General features: G+C 42.1%; 1 protein-coding gene across 1 annotated transcript in view; it reads left to right on the top strand.

Annotated features, from left to right (window-relative positions):
* Nucleotides 1-5781, top strand: part of LOC127650934 (CMP-N-acetylneuraminate-beta-galactosamide-alpha-2,3-sialyltransferase 1-like) — a 6731-nt gene extending 950 nt beyond the window's left edge. Inside the window, exons 2-7 of the mRNA XM_052136596.1 lie at nucleotides 1-202; nucleotides 1971-2176; nucleotides 4234-4416; nucleotides 4809-4854; nucleotides 5009-5128; nucleotides 5284-5781. The exon at nucleotides 1-202 is cut by the window's left edge and continues 119 nt beyond it. Of these exons, the coding sequence (XP_051992556.1) occupies nucleotides 1-202; nucleotides 1971-2176; nucleotides 4234-4416; nucleotides 4809-4854; nucleotides 5009-5128; nucleotides 5284-5451 (925 nt within the window). The 3' untranslated portion in view covers nucleotides 5452-5781. The remainder of the gene's footprint in view (nucleotides 203-1970; nucleotides 2177-4233; nucleotides 4417-4808; nucleotides 4855-5008; nucleotides 5129-5283) is intronic.
* The last annotated feature ends 14832 nt before the right edge of the window (nucleotides 5782-20613 follow it).

Genomic DNA, 20613 nt, shown 5'->3' on the forward strand with positions numbered 1-20613 from the left:
CCTGTACACCCAAACCTCACCAATGGTTTTTACTCTGGATTCTTCTGATGATTTATCCTTGGAAAGATCATGCTCTTGCAAGACTTGCGTAATGGACTTTATGGACGATGACTGGTTCGTTTATCGTTACAACCCCACAGTTCCAGCTCTGCTCAACAGGGAAAACAGTGTGTTACGTGGAGAAACATATAAATGGTGGAATGTAAGTCCATCGCAATAATAATTTACTGTACATGTATAAAGTTATATGGTGTCCTCTAGGTTTTCAAATACATTGCAGTGGAGTCTGGAGTTAAAACTCTGGGCACACTTGACATGATCTAAAATTTACAGGGGTGCCCACACTTTTTTGCATGATGATCTACTTTTAAATGGCCAACTGAATACGATCTACCAACTAAAAAAAAAAATCACAGTTTCATTTTTTTTAAATGCTTGTTGCGACTACTGCATGTATCCCTACATGGAATTAATCTTGTAATTAATTTAAAAAAATATATATGTAATAATGTTCAATGTTGATATCATTCAGTTTTAATACTAAACCCAAAACACCTGCAGCACAATAGATTACAATAGATTACAACAGCCAGGGAATTTACCTTATTCTGATGATTTGCACTGAATGGAATTGCATATAGACGGAGAGTGTTTAGGCCACGCCCATACCGGGAGCAATCCAACCGTCTCCATTGACTTTGCATTGCGAGAGGCTGCCTCCTTTATGACTTATAACAAAAAACAAAACAATGTCTAAAAGCTGCTGTGTGACAAGGTGTACAGCAAACAAGCTAAATAACCCAGAAATACATTTTTATATTTATTTATAACCCGGTGGGCGTGGTCTTCAGATTATGACGCGTTACACTCTGTCTCTATAATCCGGGCAGTAGATGCTGGTAGCTAGTCTCAAACACTGCTAGTTTCGCAATTTCGCGCTTGGAAGGCCTGAACATAGTTGTCATGGCAACTGAATAAATAAAAATCTCGCCTGGTCAAAATTTACCCTCAAGTGCAAGTCAGACAGAAACTAAAAGAAGGAAAGACAGTATGTATATATATATATATATATATATATATATATATATATATATATATATATATATATTTTTTATTATTATTATTATTATTTTTGTATTAAAATTTAACAAAAGCACATTTAAATTTTGTGCGATCTACCAGCATTGCCTTTGCGATCCACTGGTAGATCGCGATCGACGTATTGGGCACCCCTAAAAAAACAACAACAACTTTTAAGTGGTTAAGTGCTTTTTTTGTGGAAAAATATACATTGTGCCTAAATAAATACATTTTATTATTTGTTTGTTAATTTATTTTACAAAAAATTTAATAGATTTTTACAGTGGTTGTTTGATTTAATGGATAAGTTGGAATACATAGTGAATAAAAATAAGCTGAATATGCCACATACATGGGGACTGTTTAAAAGGCATCCCAAGAGATACCATATTACGAATATAGTTTGTGAGAATGTCAAGAGTGCGCAGAGCAATAATCTGCTTTGAAGAATTTAATATGTGTGTGTGTGTGTGTGTGTGTGTGTGTGTGTGTGTGTGTGTGTGTGTGTGTGTGTGTGTGTGTGTGTGTGAAAGCTTCGAGTTGGTAATTTTTTATTATTATTATTATTTGGTGACCTTAACTATTAAACGTCAATTTGTGATATTTCATTTAAATATTTGAAAAATTTTAATAATAAAGAATGAGTAGCAGTATCCAAATGTAGGGAAATGTCATTAGACTTCATGTTTAGTAAAACTGGCAATGCAGTAATGTGAGGAGCTCCTTATTCCTGTTGATCAGCAATATTAAAGTGTGTATGCAAATCAGGTATTTCGCTTGATGATCCTCCTACAAATTCTTTGCAAAGAAAACAAATCTACAAGCAGGCAAGCAATCGAAATATTTGTTTTCCTTGATTCTGATGATGAGCTTTCTGAATGTTTGTACAGGGTCTACAACATATGCCATCATATACAACAACCAAAGTCAACTATACAGAGGTGGTGGACCAGCTGTTTTCTCTATTCCCTGATGAAGATCACTACTCAGATGGTAGTCCAGATCGATGCCGAACCTGTGCTGTGGTGGGAAACTCTGGAAATCTCCTCGGATCCAACTACGGACCTCTCATAGACTTCCATGATGTTGTCATTAGGTAATATGTCATGACAGTATGAACAGCATATAGTATATCTTGCTATAATGCAAGCACCATACGTTAGGGTTAAGAATCTTCTAAAGCCCTAAAAAGTACTAAACTTCGGCATGCAAGTCACCGCTTGTGCTACGCTGTATTTTTTACTTGTGTCAAGGCACTTTAAAAACAAACAAATAAACTGTACAGTCAACTTAACATGTTATGTTGTGATTATATCAACTTAAGTTTAAATATATTTGTCATCTCAACTCGCTTAACAATGTTGTCAGAACAAACAAAGATTTCCCAGCATGCTTTGAGGCATTAATAAATAACAAGGATAGTGTTGTAGGCTTAGTTATTATTATTATTTGCAGGATTCTTTTGTTGTTTTTGTCATCACTGTTGATTAATAGTTGTGTGGTGATGTAAAGAGCTCATCTATTACTTAATGTTGTTTGTTGAGTATCCCCACTTCTGTTGTTTGTGTGTCAAGTGTGGATGTCTGTATTCCTCCCATTCAAACTGCAATGTGTGTAGCCCGTGCCTCTTACAAAGAGACCATCCTACTGTGCAAAACTCGTAAGATTTACTTAACTATTAAAGTTAGGTTCACTGAACATTATATATTTGTTTTTTATAAATGCATGTCACAGTTATGGCTACATGCTACAAGTTCAGCTAACTAAACTGAAGTTTTCACAAGTTCTCAGTTCAGATTACTAGAGATAAGCTTATCCAATTAAGTCTGTTAAACAAAAACATGCCAACAAAAAAAAAAAGGCTTGTTGAATCATTATATTTGTGCGTAACTTTAAAAACGTTTGTCATTTATCTCAATGGAAATATTAAAAAAATATTTTCTTAAATGTACAACTGTATTCGCCACATAATTGCATTTCGTTTCGCAATAGTTTTATGCAGAACGCTATATGTATTTTACACAATCACTGCTTCGTTCATCAGGTGTGCATTTTAATATTTGGTTTTAAAATATTTGCTCTGTGGGTCGAGATTAAAGCTTCCAAGATCAGTGAAGACAGCGGATGCCCAGTGTATGGTCCTGCTAATGTGAGCAAGCATTCATTGAATATTAGGTGTTTCACCATGTTATTGCTGAGCACTAAATAAAGAGAAGCGTGGAAGCTGTGCTTTAGGGACGTTCACCAATCAAAGGGAGGTCTTTACTCCCAAAAGTGATAAAGGTAACAGCAATGGTGCACAACAAAGGACTGCACAACACGTGGTGCAAAGGTATCAGACTCAGAGAGGAAGAGGAGAGGAGGATGAGGAGCCAATATACTGTATGGACGATTTCATGCACTGCAGCAAGTTATTGACTTTTCATCCTTCTCTCTCTGAATGTAATTTGATGTTAGAAACTAGTCCACAAATACATTTTATTTGTTTACATATCAGTTTATCTGTTCATCCAATATTGACTAACAATTGTATGCATTCATTATTATAATTATAATAATAAAAATAATTATAATTATTATTATTATTAGCCTTAGCTTTGTTGGTTAAAAAATAAATAAGATAAAATGTATTTATACTGATATTAAAAGAGCATAAAGTGTAGCTATAAGTGTTTAAATGGTATTAGGTGTAATTTCGCGTTTGTCCTGCAGGTGTCTGCATAAGTATGTGTGCTTGCGATGTTCTTAACGCTGTACAATTTACTCCAGACCACTCATTAATCTATGAGCATTTTCACGTACTACTTCAGTAACAATGCTTTTGGGAAACAGGCTACAAAACTAAGATGGGCCTCCTTTCCCAATTAAGAATTTTCAATTACAAACGTTTTTAAAGTTACGCACAAATATATTGAAGTTGCAATGACGAGCAGCACTATACGGACACATTTCAGCAATTCACATTCATGGACAACCAGGGCTGGACTGGTAATATGGCATACCGGGAATTTTCCCAGTGGGCCGACGCACATTGGGGCCGATCAGGGGCGGACTGGCCAGCGGGTGAACCAAGCGGGCCGGTGGGTCCACCACGAAATGTGCCAAATGGGCGGCGATAAGCAAAAGTTCAACACATGTGTGTTTTTCTTGCAGGATAAATAAGGGCCCCACAAAAGGTTTTGAGAAGGATGTGGGTTCTAAAACCACACACCGGATTCTCTACCCTGAGAGTGCTATAGACTTGGACAGCAACAACACCCATCTGTTGTTATTCCCCTTTAAGATTCGGGACATGCAGTGGCTAATAAGTGCCTTTACCATCAAACACATCACACAGTGAGTATTCATTAATCCGGTTCAAATTAAGAAAAATAAAATGTATTAGTTGTGTAGAATGTGTTCTGGACTCAAAAATAGTTTAACCTATTTTAAAGATTCACACATTTCATTTTCATAACAAAATTCCATCCAATTGAACTGAAAAATCTTTAACAAAAATTAAATGAATAAATCTTGAATGTTGAATTAATTTCATTTTCTTAAGGACTTAATTCATTTAGATGGAATTTTGTATTTTGTATTGTATACATTTGAAATGTGTGAATCTAAAAAAATATGCTCAAATATTTTGTGTAGATTTGAAGGTATTTGGAACTTTAAATCATTCTTGAAAAATATAATGAGGTGTTGTAAATGATTATGTATAATTTCTATATTTTTTTCTTCAGCACATATGTACGAGTAAAATCTTCAATAAATGCCAATGAGAACAAGGTGAGTACAAACACCATGTCATTGAATGAATGAATCAATTAATTACACCTACATTAGTCAAACTCAAGGGGTAGATTAATGAATGTCAAGCCCTGCTGTAAGAACAATCAGATATGTATTTCATCAGGGTTTTTTGTGGTTTGTTTTGGTCTAGGTGATGATTCTCCATCCTGCATTTATTAAATATGTCTATGACAGCTGGTTGCAGAAACATGGAAGATATCCATCCACTGGCTTCATAACAATAATATTATCCCTTCACTTATGTGATGAGGTAAATTGTGCTTATAAAACTGTGCATTGCTCAACCAATTACGTTAGTGGCACAAATATAACCAATGAAAAAAATATTCATATTAATGACAAATGTGATCCCTTTAATCCCGAGTATCAACATGATAAAAACCGACTGCTCTGTCTCTCACACAGGTGAATGTTTTTGGGTTTGGTGCTAAACGAGATGGAACCTGGCATCATTACTTTGACAGATCTAACACTCACTACAAAGGAGGTCCTCACGGTGGAGACTTTGAAAACAAAACAATGCATGAACTTGTGCAGAGAAACAAGATTTCAATATATAAAGGATATAGATAAAGAAGGGTAAACAATCTTTACCTTTAAGGAAGGAGCTCAATACGGAATCAGTATACATATCAGTGGTTATGTCAGTGTTTTAATATGTCAATGATTGAAGGCTAAAAACGGCAATAATTTGCTACAAAATGCAATAAAAGCCCTTCTGATTCATTTATAATCATAATAACTGTATCTACACATTTTAAGGTAATTCCATACTTGCTATGTACATATTATAGACAATACATACTATTGTCTATAATCTGATTAAATCTGTAATGTAAAATATCAAAATGAAGCGAAACCTATTTATATGTAAATAAAGATTTTTATTGTGAGAAAATGTTTTCCTTTAATAAGGTTTTTACTGATATAAAAAGGTAACATGTAAGTATGTGCTGCATGTATTTAAAAATAAAACAAAAATGGCCATTTTTATAAATATAACATATTTTCAAGTTATTAATAGAATTAGCACAGACATATATATATATATATATATATATATATATATATATATATATATATATATATATATATATATATATATATACACATACACACCATGTATATATCTACATGGGTGGCCAAATGTTTGGAATAATGTGCATATTTTGCTGTTTCGGAAGGAAATTGGTACTTTAATTCACCAAAGTGTCATTCAACTGATCACAAAGTATAGTCAGGACATTACTGATGTAAAAAACAGCACCATCACTATTTGAAAAATTGCATTTTTTATAAAATCTAGACACGCCCCATTTCCAGCAGTCATCACTTCAACACCTTATCCTTGAGTAATCATGATAAATTGCTAATTTGGTACTAGAAAATCACTTGCCTTTATAGCAAACACAGTTGAAAGCTATTTGGTTTCATTAAATGAAGCTTAACATTGTCTTTGTGTTTGTTTTTGAGTTGTCACCATATGCAATAGACTGGCATGTCTTAAGGTCAATATTAGGTCAAAAAAACTGCTTTCTCTAGAAACTCACCAGTCAATCATTGTTTTGAGGAATGAAGGCTATACAATGCTTGAAATTGCCAAAAATAAAACCTGAATATGTCATACAAAGGTGTACAATACAGTCTTCAAAGACAAAGGACAACTGGTTCTAACTAGGACAGAAAGAGATGTGGAAGACCAGATGTACAACTAAACAAGAGGATAAGTTCATCAGAGTCTCTAGTTTAAGAAATAGACGCCTCACATGTCCTCCGCTGACAGCTTCATTGAATTCTACCCGCTCAACACCAGTTTCATGTACATCAGTAAAGAGAAGACTCAGGAGGCCTTATGGGAAGTATTGCAAAGAAAAAGCCACGTTTGAAACAGAAAAAAAGTGTTAGAGTGGGCAAAGATACAGATATTGGAAAACAGAAAACCGGAAAAGAGTGTTATGGATCTTAAACAATTGAGCTTTTGTGGGATCAGCTAGACTGTAAGATGTGTGAGAAGTGCCCGACAAGACAGTCACATCTATGGCAAGTGCTACAGGAAGTGTGGGGCGAAATGTCACCTGAGTATCTGGACAAACTGACAGCTAGAATGCCAAGAATCTGAAAAGCTGTCATTGCAAAACATGGAGGATATTTGATGAGAACTCTTTGAAGTAGTTTATTTATGTAATAGTAATTTTTCGCGTTATTAACGTACATTGTGATCAGTTGAATGCCACTTTGATGAAAAAAGTACCAATTTCTTTCCATAAGAGCAAAATCTGTAAATTATTCCAAACATTTGGCTGCCAGTGTATATATACAGGTGAAACTCGAAAAATTAGAATATCGTGCAAAAGTTCATTAATTTCAGTAATTCAAGTTAAAAGGTGAAACTAATATATTATATAGACTCATAACAAGCAAAGTAAGATATTTCAAGCCTTTATTTGATATAATTTTGATGATTATGGCTTACAGCTTATGAAAACCCCAAATTCAGAATCTCAGAAAATTTGAATATTACATGAAATCAATAAAAAAAAGATTTTAAATACAGAAATGTCGGCCCTCTGAAAAGTATAATCATGCATATGTACTCAGTACTTGGTTTGGGCCCCTTTTGCATTAATTACTGCCTCAATGCGGCGTGGCATGGATGCTATCAGCCTGTGGCACTGCTGAGGTGTTATGGAAGACCAAGATGCTTCAATAGCGGCCTTCAGCTCTTCTGCATTGTTTGGTCTCATGTCTCTCATCTTTCTCTTGGCAATGCCCCATAGATTCTCTATGGGGTTCAGGTCAGGCGAGTTTGCTGGCCAATCAAGCACAGTAATACCATGGTCATTGAACCAGGTTTTGGTACTTTTGGCAGTGTGGGCAGGTGCCAAGTCCTGCTGGAAAATGAAGTCAGCATCTCCATAAAGCTTGTCTGCTGAAGGAAGCATGAAGTGCTCTAAAATGTCCCGGTAGACGGCTGCGTTGACTCTGGACTTAATAAAGCACAGTGGACCAACACCAGCCGATGACATGGCTCCCCAAACCAACACAGGCTGTGGAAACTTCACACTGGACTTCAAGCATCTTGGATTGTGTGCCTCTCCATTCTTCCTCCAGACTCTGGGACCTTGGTTTCCAAATGAGATGCAAAATTTGCTCTCATCAGAAAAGAGGACTTTGGACCACTGAGCAACAGACCAGTTCTTTTTTTCTTTAGCCCAGGTAAGACGTTTGACATTTGAAGCCCATGTCCAGGACCCGTCTGTGTGTGGTGGCTCTTGATGCAGTAACTCCAGCCTCAGTCCACTCCTTGTGAAGCTCCCCACACATTTGAATGGCCTTTTCCTGACAATCCTCTCCAGGCTACGGTCATCCCTGCTGCTTGTGCACCTTTTTCTTCCACACTTTTCCCTTCCACTTAACTTTCTATTAATGTGCTTTGATACAGCACTTTGAGAACATCCAACTTCTTTTGCAATTACCTTTTGAGGCTTTCCCTCCTTGTGGAGGGTGTCAATGATGGTTTTCTGCACAAATGTCAGGTCAGCAGTCTTCCCCATGATTGTGAATTCAACTGAACCAGACTGAGAGACCATTTAAAGGCTCAGGAACCCTTTGCAGGTGTTTAGCTGATTAGAGTGTGACACTTTGAGCCTACAATACTGAACCTTTTCACAATATTCTAATTTTCTGAGATTCTGAATTTGGGGTTTTCATAAGCTGTAAGCCATAATCATCAAAATTATATCAAATAAAGGCTTGAAATATCTTACTTTGCTTGTAATGAGTCTATATAATATATTAGTTTCACCTTTTAAGTTGAATTACTGAAATTAATGAACTTTTGCACGATATTCTAATTTTTTGAGTTTCACCTGTGTATATATATATATATATATATTAATTCAAGTCAAAAGTTTGCATACACCTTAGCCAAATACATTTAAACTTAGTTTTTCACAAGTACTTACATTTAATCGTCTTACGTCAGTTAGGATCACTAATTTATTTTAAGAATCAGAACTGTCCGGATAATAGTAGATTGATTTCAGCTTTTATTTCTTTCATCACATTCCCAGTGGGTAAGAAGATTACATACACTTTTTTATTATTTGTTAGCATTGCCTTTAAATTGTTTAACTTGGGTAAAACGTTTTGGGTAGCCTTCAACAAGCTTCTCACAATAAGTTGCTGGAATTCTGTCCCATTCCTCCAGACTGAACTGGTGTAACTTAGTCAGGATTGTCTCCTTGCACACACACACTTTTTCAGTTCTGCCCACAAATGTTCTATCGGATTGAGGTCAGGGCTTTGTGATGGCCACTGCTAATACATTGACTTTGTTGTCCTTAAGCCATTTTGCCCCAACTTTGGAGGTATGCCTCGGGTCATTGTCCATTTGGAAGACCCATTAGCTACTGAGTTTTAACTTCATGGTTGATGTCTTGAGATGTTGCTTCTATATATCTGTGGCAGCAGGGGTGTGGTCAAGTGTCCATCCGGAGAGAGAGAGAAAGTGGCAAGGGTGCTTACACCTGAGCTAAAATATGTCTAACACCTGTTTCTAATTCCAATGAGCATGGGGAGAGTGGCATATAAACGGCCACACCACTGCCAGAAAGAGAGTGAGAGAACGGCAGGAGTGACTAGTGACTGCCGTGTCTTATTAAATGTTTGTTGTGAAGCTGAAAAGTTTATATTGAAGTTTATACATACTGTGAAGCTGAAGTCGAAGAGAAGTTTATATTGACAAAGTTTGTGTGAACTGATTGAATTGAGAAAAGCACTGAGAAGACTGCACGCAGTGTGTTGAAGGCAGAGAAATAAAGAGCATTACTTGACTGCATAACTGCTCTCCATCTCCTCCCTTCCATCTTCGAACGTGTTTTTACAATATCCAATACATTTTCCTTCATCATGATGCTATCTATTTTGTGAATTGTACCAGTCCCTCCTGCAGCAAAACACCCCCACAACATGACGTTGCCACACCCATGCTTCTCGGTTGGGATGATGTTCTTTGGCTTGCAAGTCTCAATCTTTTTCCTCCAAAAATTGATGGAGGATAAATGGTCATTATCGCCAAACAGTTACATTTTTGTTTCATCAGACTAGACAGATGGACATTTCTCCAAAATGTAAGATCTTTGTCCCCCCAATTGTTGTGGCAGTTTTGGAGCAGTGGCATCTTCCTTGCTGAGCAGCCTTTCAGGTTATGTCGATATAGGACTCGTTTTACTGTGGATATAGATACTTGTCTACCTGTTTCCTCCAGCATCTTCACAAGGTACTTAGCTTTTGTTCTGAGATTGATTTGCACTTTTCGCACAAAACTACACTCATCTGCAGGAGACCGACTGAGTCGCCTTCCTGAGCGGTATGATGGCTGCATGGTCACATGCTGTTTATACTTTCTATTGTTTGTACAGATGAACTTGGTAACTTCAGGCATTTGGAAATTGCTCCCAAGGATGAACCAGGCTTGTGGAGGTCCACAATTGTTCTTCTGAGGTCTTGGCTGATTTCTTTTGATTTTCCCATGATGTCAAGCAAAGAGGCACTGAGTTTGAATGAAGGCCTTAAAACGACTTGCCAAAACTATAGTTTGCTAATATGAAATCTGTGGAGTGGTTAAAAATGAGTTTTAATGACTTCAACCTAAGTGTATGTAAACATCTGACTTCAACTGTATATGCTTAGCCTATATAATATATACCTTGTATATAATATATACTGTCTATATACTGTTTACACTTTAATACATTCAGTACCTCGTGTTTTTAGTGACTGGAGACCAGTAATGTAGAGCATATGCAGGCATACGCCGTATGCCCACCTATGAATTGTGTTTTTTAAAAGTATTTTTTACTGATGTACAGTGATTCTCTCTAAACACACAGAACAGTGGTAGGCAGGACCGCAACTGATGGCAGAGACAAGACAGACAATTCGACTAAGCTGATCTACCAATCAGAACATTAATTTCAGACACGACTGTTTAGACTATTTGATAACCAATCATATTTTCCATTTCAGTAAGGGGTGGACCATTTCCATCTAATGCTGATGCATATGCGTAAATTCATAGTTATGCTAACACTTCTTTAGTGTTCCTCTACCTTTCTATTCTGAATGGTGTAACAAAAAAATAATAATAAAAAGGCAAAAGTAAAAACATTTTTAACTGTAAGTTGTATGGCTATAAGGTATATAGGGTCATTAAAGACTCTAATTATGTTATTTGTGCTTCCATAAATCATATTTTTATGAGTATTTCATATCTATATATGTTTACTGTCACAGGATATACAGTATATTTAGTTGTTTATTACAAGATAAATGAGTGCCATATTCATACAAATGACTATTATATCACATTAATTTTCTGTGTGACAATGGTGAATTATCAGTAGGCTATTGCATATATGTGTACTACACATACTGTATTATTACATAATATTATACATAATATTTCTTACTCAAGGTGACGCTGATAGTCTGGGAACTGTCACAAAAAACGCATTTGTGAATGGAACTACTTTCTTATGCGAATGATCAGAATCTGCCGTTGCTGGTTCAAACAAATGATGCGTCCAAACCTCTCTAAAACATCACTTCAGAACTACTAGTATCATAACTCGGGCTGTTTCTAACATAATATTGGAGAAACAATGATGTGTGTATGTGTGTGTGTGTGTGTGTGTGTGTGTGTGAGCGAGAGAGAGAGAGAGATGGAGCATGTGTGATCACCCGAAATGCATACTATTTTCTCAATGGAAAAACAGTCCTCCAAGCGGGGGTATTCCTCTCTATTTCGTGGTAGATGGTGCACAAGAGTCTTTCACTATAGAAACCACAATGTCCTCTGCAATTTTGTCCTCCGACATTTTGTCCTTTCCAATGTGGAAAGTCTGGTAAGAGGTAAGCGCCTTGAGTTTGTGTAATTCATCAATCTGTTGTGTCTCTCAGCTGTGATGAGCGTTTGAGGACCGGAACTAACTGTTGTATATATATATATATATATATATATTACCACTCCACAGATTTCATAATAGCAAACTAGTTTTGGCAAGTCATTTAGGACATCTACTTTGTGAATAATATTAGTAATTTTTCCAACAGTTGTTTGAAGACCGATTGTTTCACTTTTAATTGACTATATCGCAATTTTAGTAGGTAACTAAGTTAGTATACGTTAAGTTAACTGTGCCTTTAAGCAGCTTGAAAAATTCCAGAAAATCATGTCAAGTCTTTTGACAATTAGCCAATTAGCTTCTGATTGGAGGTTTACTGAATTGGAGGACATTTACTTTGTGCATAACACAAGTAATTTTTCCAACAATAGTTTACAGACAGATTTAATTGACTATATCATAATTCCAGTGGGTCAGAAGTTTACATTCACTAAGTTAACTGTGACAGACAGAGAGATTTACGGACAGCTGTCCAACACCTGTGTGTGTTTGTCTTTTTGGTTCAGTTTTATATAAAATTATAATTTATATTGTTAAGCCGGTTCTCGCTTCCTTCTTTCCCTTTAACCCCCTTTACACTGGTGCCGAAACCCAGGAAGGATGCGCGATGCACCGTAGTGGAGTTCTCGGCGCTAGACCTCAGAGGAGCCCGGCCTGGAAGTGGAGGAATGGCCGCTGACCGCGAGGGGAGGAGGGGCTCCCAACCAACCACCTGGAGCGGTTACCGCTACCAGGGTTGGGGGAGACCCCTACCATCCACCAAAAAGCAGTGGTTCATTCCCTCCGCCAGGGGCTGTTGGACTGCCTCCGATCCTCCCGGAGAGGCGAGGCTGTCGTCCATTAGGACGGAGGAGTGGCCGAGGACCAAGCTATGGCATATCAGAGACCTGGCGAGTAAGTGTTTTTTTTTTTCTCCTATCTCTCCCACTGCCGCTCCTTGTTGGCTTTTCCCTCGCTTTTTTAAAAAGTTTTGTTAATTTGGCACGATCACCGTTACGGCGTGTAGGTCCAACACTTTTTTTTTGGTTTCCTTCCCATTGTCCCCTCCCTCATCCAGGTAGACGGGCATGAACTGCCGGCAGACAGGGCAGAGGGCACGGCCCTCACCAGGGAAAGAGGGGGAGAGGGGGTGTACGTCATGCGGGGGGCTCCCCGGCCTGAGAGAACGAGGGAGGCATGTGGCAGGTCGGAGGGCGGAGCCGGGTCGTAATTCTGCACACCCGATTCCTAATCAGGCTAATTAGCCCCCATTATGTTGTGGAGTGCTTTGCTGTAGGAGGAACTGGTGCACTTCAAAAATAGATTGCATCATGAGGAAGGAAAATAATTGTGCATATATTGAAGCAACATCTCAAGACATCAACCATGAAGTTAAAACTCAGTAGCTAATGGGTCTTCCAAATGGACAATGACCCCCAAGCATACCTCCAAAGTTGTGGCAAAATGGCTTAAGGACAACAAGTCAAGGTATTGGAGTGGTAATCACAAAGCCCTGACCTCAATCAGATAGAACATTTGTGGGCAGTAAATATAAAAGCATGTGTGTGCAAGGAGGCCTACAAATCTGACTCGGATATACAAGTTCTGTCTGGAGGAATGGGACAAAATTCCAGCAACTTATTGTGAGAAGCTTGTTGAAGGCTATCCAAAACGTTTTACCCAAGTTAAACAATTTAAAGGCAATGCTACCAAATACTAACAACTTGTATGTACATTTCTAACTTCTGGGAATGTGTTGAAATAAATAAAAGCTGAAATAAATAATTATCTCTACTATTATTCTGGCATTTCACATTATTCAAATAAAGTAGTGATCCTAACTGTCCTAAGCCAGGGAATATTTTTTACAATTAAACGTCAGCAATCGTGAAACTGTATTTGGCTAAGGTGTATGTACATTTCTGACTTCAACTGTACATTCTGATGAGTCATATTTTATATATTTCCACATACAAACTGCTGCAAATACACTTGTCAATCATGTTATGTACACACAAAGCTAGGTTAATTACAAGAGGTACAACCACATTCTGTAAGTTAATTCACTTCTAAAAAAAAATCAGGTAGTGACAATTGATCTTTCATTAAAACCGCAGAGTTAGGCAATACTTCCAAACATTTTGTGATGTGAACCATTATGGATTCAGCTGTAACTCCTGTATTCTACACGCACAAAAACTATATTTCTGAAACTAATGTCATGTAATGTAATATATATAAGAAAAACTAAACAGTCTGTTAGCATTATTCTTTCACAATTCTGGCATTTGTGCCAGCTCAAACTGTATGTTTTTCTTTCCCTCATGTCACTCAGTTGGTGCCGGCATGTGTGGTCAACGTTTCCATGGGAACGCTGATCGTCTCATGGAGACGATGAACACGGTGATGAGTTTCATGCTCGCTGCCATCTTTTTTGCTCCCTTCTTATTGCTCATGTTTCCTTTCTTGGCCAGTTTATTGTTCCCTGTTACTGTTGACATGTGTATTGTTTACGGTGAAGTCTAACTTCCCTAACTCCTTCCTCCCAATGAGTTAGGATCTACCACCGCGCCATTTTCCACATGTGACCTAAAAGCCCATGTGATGTATTCCCCAGTCTGGGCAGGTGTGGTCTCCGTAGGGTCTTTCCCCCCTGAAAGAATAGGAAAACTGGGAAAGATCGCCTTCACCAAGTGCATATGATAGCGTTAAGATGGCCCCAGCCACTTTAACTCTATGCAAGAAACATAGAGAGAAAAAAGGTGCGGCTGGTGCGGCCTGCTCTCATGCTTGGCACGTCGCCTTGTTCCCACCTGTTGGGGGTAAAGAACCAGAAGGCTTTGACGATTTTATGGGGCTTTGGGGAAGGGTACGTGCAGCCTGGCACAGTTGGTCGCTTTGGCACGTAAAATACCTGCCCACTCCTGTGTCAGCAGTACACGTACACGGCTCAGCACGTGGCGTGATTTAAATTGGACCCCTAGTGTCGCTTCTTCGACACAACGTCGAAGTGAGAGACAGACGGGGAATGTCTAGGTTATGGATGTAACCTCCGTTCCCTGATGGAGGAAACGAGACATGGTGTCCTCCCGGCCATGGCACTGAACGGAGCCACTGTTGCAGCCGAACCTCATTGTCGGCTCCTCAGAAAATCCTGAATGAAACAGATGCATTTCCCTCCCTTTATACCCCTATGTCCGGGGGCGGGCGTATGTCCCGTATGTTGTTGTCTTGTACTTTTACAATTTTAAGTTTGCGGACTGGCCCTGTTCACTTCCATTTTAGGTGCCTCACCATAACCCAGATTTTTAACTTGTACTGTACCCAGAATATCCCTTTAAATAATTACTCTCCAAAACTAGATCCGGCATCAAACATACAGCTTATTTTGGCTAACATGCACTTGAATTTCACTGTTGTTTTTGAATGAAAGTGGGTTATCATAACAACAGGACAGCAATCTGGATGGCAATTGTTCAAGTATCTGATATCTTTTGGTATCATTAGAAGTTCTGTTAGACATTATAAAGTGCATCTTCACAATAAAAAGAGTGTGCCTAGACAGCTTTGTGTGTGATCACACCTGGTGTCTTTTTTTGTCTGCAGTTGTATAACCTGCTCTTCCATGAATATGTTAATGTAGGATTAAGGTACAGTAAATTAGTGTAAATTATTCATAGATGTTCTCTATACTTCCTCAAGAACAGCTTTAATAGTAAATATTTGTCACCATATCGACAGAACCAAACTGCATGTGTTGTACACCAGCAAGTGAATTAAAAAGTGTACAATAGTATGTGTAACGAACCCCGCTCCTCTAGTTCTCCTCGCTTCATCGAGCTCACAGGCTCGCTCCCCGAGCTCACACGCTCACTCCCAATCACCCCCCTCTGGCTCTCATGCACGCTCCCAATCACCAGAGTATTAGTTCACCTGTACTCGTCCCATTCACCTGGTTATTCGTTTCACCTGCACCGCTCGTTTTTTCCCCTATATATATCACAACCCTTTCGTTTCACTCTTGTTGGTTATTGTTTAGTTTACCCCTTCGCTTTGCCAGCTCTAGTGTTCCCCTAGCTCCCCTGTCTATTCAACTCGCTTGTTTACCCGTTCTACTATTCTGACTTCCCCGGCTTCGACCCTACGCTTTCCTCGACCACTCTTTCGTAGATTTGCCCTTTACCATATCCCGATTCCCCGGCCTCGACCTTGCGCTCCCCCTGACCACTCTTCTTCTGGATTTACCCTGTTGTACTTTTGCCTGCTAATAAATAAAAGCAGTTTTCATCGACATTGTGACTGTCTCTTCTTGTGCGGGTTACAGAATAACCAACCCTACAGAAGACAGTCACAATGGAAGCCACGGAGGATTTCCGTAGCTCGCTAGAGCGGATTTGCACGGCACTTTCTGCCCAAGGATCCACTGTTGGGAAACACGACCAGGCACTCATGGCTCAGGGACAGCAAATACAAGAAATACTGCATACGGTACGTACTATTTCCGATCAGTTTTTACCAGTTCCTCCTGTGTCTGTCCCTGTGCCCGTTGATGTTCCCACCGCCGCGAGCTTTCAACCCCCCGAGCGGTTTGACGGTTCGTCGGAAGCTTGTCAGGGGTTTTTAATGCAATGCACTGTTTATATGACATACCACCCCCTTTTGCGCACTGACAGTTAGAGAGTACACTTTGTTATCTCCCTGCTCTCGGGCAAGGCACGGCAATGGGCCACTGCATTATGGACCACCGACAGCCCCCTTTTGATGTCGTATGATCAGTTTTGTCACCAGATTGCCGTGGTTTTTAATCACCTGGCAGCTGGCAGAGATGTAGGCAGCCGCCTCGTGTTTTTAAAACAGGTGTCACGCACAGCCGCTGCCTACGCACTAGATTTCTGCACCCTTGCCGCGGGTAGCGGGTGGAGCGACCCCGCTTTGTTGACTGTATACCGCCTGGGTTTGAATGACCGGCTCCAAATGGAATTGGCATGCCGAGGAGAATCGCTGTCACTGGAGGACTATATTCAGCTCTCCATCACTGTGGATAACCTGCTTCGGGACCGTGCTTGTCGGAGCCCCTCTTTCGTCCACGAGCTTTCTATGGGTCTCAACCCGCCCAAACTCGTTACTCCCGAGCGCTCTTCCACATCCGAGCCCATGGAACTTGGTCGCGCTCCACTAACCCAAGCAGAACGAGCTAGACGGTTGGCACAGAGCCTCTGCCTATACTGTGGCACCCCGGGTCACCTAATTGACTCATGCCCAGCCGGTCCCCGGCGTTCCCTCTCCAAAAGTCAGGTGAGAACATCTGTCTTTCTCAACGTTACCCAGAAACAAGTCTGCCTCCCAGTAATGTTGAGTTTTAACAATGTCTCTTTTTCTACCCCAGCCCTAGTGGATTCCGGGGCAGCGGGAAATTTTTTAGATGATGGCTTGGTCCAGAAACTATCCATCCCACTCAGTCTGGTCGTGCCACCTCTCAGAGTTAACTCTCTAGATGGGGCACCTCTCGGATCGGGTCTCATTTCCTTCCGGACCATGCCATTGTCCCTCCAAGTGGGCTTGTTTCACACAGAGCTCATCCAGTTTTTTATAGTGCACTCACCCAGAGACCCTGTGGTTTTAGGCCACCCCTGGTTAGCGCTTCATGACCCCCACATTTCCTGGCGCACGGGGGAGCTGTTGCGCTGGACCAACCACTGTTTATCACACTGTATTTCCCTTCCGGTGTCCTCCACCTCCGTAGAGAGCCCCGAAGTGAGATCCCCTGTCTCCATCCCTCCTGAGTACTCTTCCTACGCTGATGTGTTCGAGAAGACCCAGGTTAGTCTTCCCCCCCATCGTAGCGTGGACTGCGCCATCGATCTCCTTCCGGGGTCCCCACTCCCCAAGAGCCGAGTGTACCTCTTAACATTACCCGAAACCAAGGCCATGGAGGACTACATTGACGAGGCACTCAGTCTAGGCATCATCCGGCCGTCCACCTCCCCAGTGGCATCCGGCTTCTTTTTCGTGGGCAAAAAGGACGGCGGGCTTCGCCCCTGCATCGATTACCGGGCCCTAAATAAGGCCACGGTGAAGTTCGCCTACCCCCTACCTCTCATCCAACCGTCCCTCGAGCAGGTCAGTAAGGCGAAGATCTTCACCAAGCTCGACCTCAGGAGTGCGTACAACCTTGTACGCATCCGCAAGGGGGACGAATGGAAGACTGCGTTCATCACCACCAGGGGGCACTACGAGTATTTGGTGATGCCGTACGGCCTCGCCAACTCCCCTTCAGTGTTCCAGTCATTTATGAACGACTTCTTCCGAGACATGCTGGACCTCTTCCTCGTCGTCTACATAGACAACCTTTTAATTTACTCCGCCACACTCTCTGAACACACCATCCACGTCTCGAAGGTGTTACAGAGACTGTGAGAGCACGACCTGTTCGTGAAGGCAGAGAAGTGTGCCTTTCACCGCCCCTCCGTCTCCTTCTTGGGCTACGTCCTGTTTGCGGGAACAATGGAGATGGAGACCGACAAAGTCGCCGCAGTCCTATCCTGGCCCGAGCCTAGTACGCTCAAGGAGCTCCAACGGTTCCTGGGTTTCGCCAATTATTACCGGCGTTTCATTAGAGACTTCAGCAAGATCGCCGCGCCCCTCACGTCTCTCACACGAGGCAACCCAAAGTTCCTCACCTGGAACGCACCCGCCCAGCAGGCCTTCCAGGCCCTAAAGGAGGCCTTCACGACCTCCCCAGTCCTTCGGCAGCCCGATCCCACTCTCCCGTTCGTGGTAGAGGTAGATGCCTCAGAGGTAGGGGTGGGAGCTGTACTCTCCCAACCACACGGGACACCCGCTAAACTATACCCATGTGCGTTCTACTCCCATAAGCTGTCCTCCCCCGAACAGAACTACGACGTCGGGAATAGAGAGCTGCTGGCCATCAAGCTGGCCCTAGAGGAATGGCGCCCTTGGCTGGAGGGCTCTAGGTTCCCCTTTGTCGTTTTCACAGACCACAAGAACCTAGAGTACCTCCGCGCAGCCTAGAGGTTGAACCCTTGACAGGCCAGGTGGGCGATGTTCTTCACCCCGTTTAACTTTTCCGTTACTTTTCGTCCGGGCTCCCAGAACCTCAAGGTGGACGCACTCTCTCGCCTTTTCAACCATGGCTCGGAATCCCCTGAGTCGGAGACAATTCTCCCCACGTCGTGCGTCGTCGCACCCGTTCGGTGGAAACTGATGGATGTCATCCTGCAGGCTCAAGGCGACAAGCCCGCACCTCCTCAACCCCCCCCAACAAGATGTATGTCCCCACCATTATTCGCCCTCAGCTGATGCAGTGGGTTCATACTTCCCTTTGTTCTGGCCACCCGGGGATTACCCGTTCTACCGAGCTACTCGCTAGGAGATACTGGTGGCCCTCACTCAAGGACGACGTTCGCGACTATGTCCTCTCGTGTCCAGTCTGTGCCCAGTCCAAAACGCCTCGTCACCTTCCTGCAGGTCTCCTCCAGCCGTTGCCAGTACCTGACCGACCGTGGTCCCATATCGCCATGGATTTTATCACTGACTTGCCCCCCTCCGACGGCCGGACCGAGATCCTTGTGGTCATTGACTGCTTCTCAAATATGTGTCGCCTAATTCCCCTACCCGGGTTACCCAACGCAACACAACTGGCCGACCTTATGATTACCCACATCTTCCGAAACTTTGGGATTCCCGAGGAGATCACCTCTGATCGGGGTACCCAATTCACGTCTCGCTTCTGGCGAGCCTTCAGCGACAGACTGGGTATCCAACTCAACTTCTCCTCGGGATACCACCCCCAAACCAATGGCCAAACCGAGCGTCTCAACCAGGAGATAGGCAGGTACCTGAGGGCCTACTGCGCCCAGAACCAGGGCAGCTGGCACACCTATCTCCCCTGGGCCGAGTACGCCCAGAACAGCCTGGTCAGTTCCTCCACTCGTCTCACCCCCTTCCAATGCATCCTGGGCTACCAACCACCTCTTTTCCCGTGGGAAGCTGACCCCAGCAACGTTCCGGCGGTGGATGCCTGGGCCCAGAGGTGTGCCCAGGTCTGGAGAGCCACCCATGACCGGATACAACGCTCTACCCAGATCCAGAAGTCTAAGGCAGACCGCCGACGCCGCCTTGCCGCCCTGTTCCATCCGGGCCAAAGGGTTTGGCTCTCGACCTGAGACATCCGCCTCCGTCTCCCATCAAAGAAACTAAGCCCTAAGTATGTCGGCCCTTTTAAAATTATCACACGAATTAACCCTGTCATGTACAAGTTACTTCTGCCACCCCGCTACAAAATTTGTCCCGTGTTTCATGTCTCCCTTCTAAAGCCAGTCTTCTATAGCCCCATGTTCCCGCCCACGGCAGCCCAAACACCCCCTCCACCACTCGATGTCGGTGGTCAACCCGCCTATACGGTCCGGGCCTGGCTAGACTTCTGACGTCGGGGTGGCGAGTTGCAGTATCTGGTCGACTGGGAGGGCTACGGACCTGAGGAACAGTCGTGGGTACGATCGAGAGATGTCCTGGACCAGGCTCTCAAGCTAGACTACCATCGCCAACATCCCGATCGTCCCGCACCGCTTCCCAGAGGTCGCGCTCCTCGCAACCGAGCGCGGCCGTCCGGAGCCGTCCGTAGCAGAGGGGGGAGTACTGTAACGAACCCCGCTCCTCTAGTTCTCCCCGCTTCATCGAGCTCACAGGCTCGCTCCCCGAGCTCACACGCTCACTCCCAATCACCCCCCTCTGGCTCTCATGCACGCTCCCAATCACCAGAGTATTA

Source organism: Xyrauchen texanus, chromosome 10 (assembly GCF_025860055.1).
Source record: "Xyrauchen texanus isolate HMW12.3.18 chromosome 10, RBS_HiC_50CHRs, whole genome shotgun sequence".
Classification (NCBI taxonomy): domain Eukaryota; kingdom Metazoa; phylum Chordata; class Actinopteri; order Cypriniformes; family Catostomidae; genus Xyrauchen; species Xyrauchen texanus.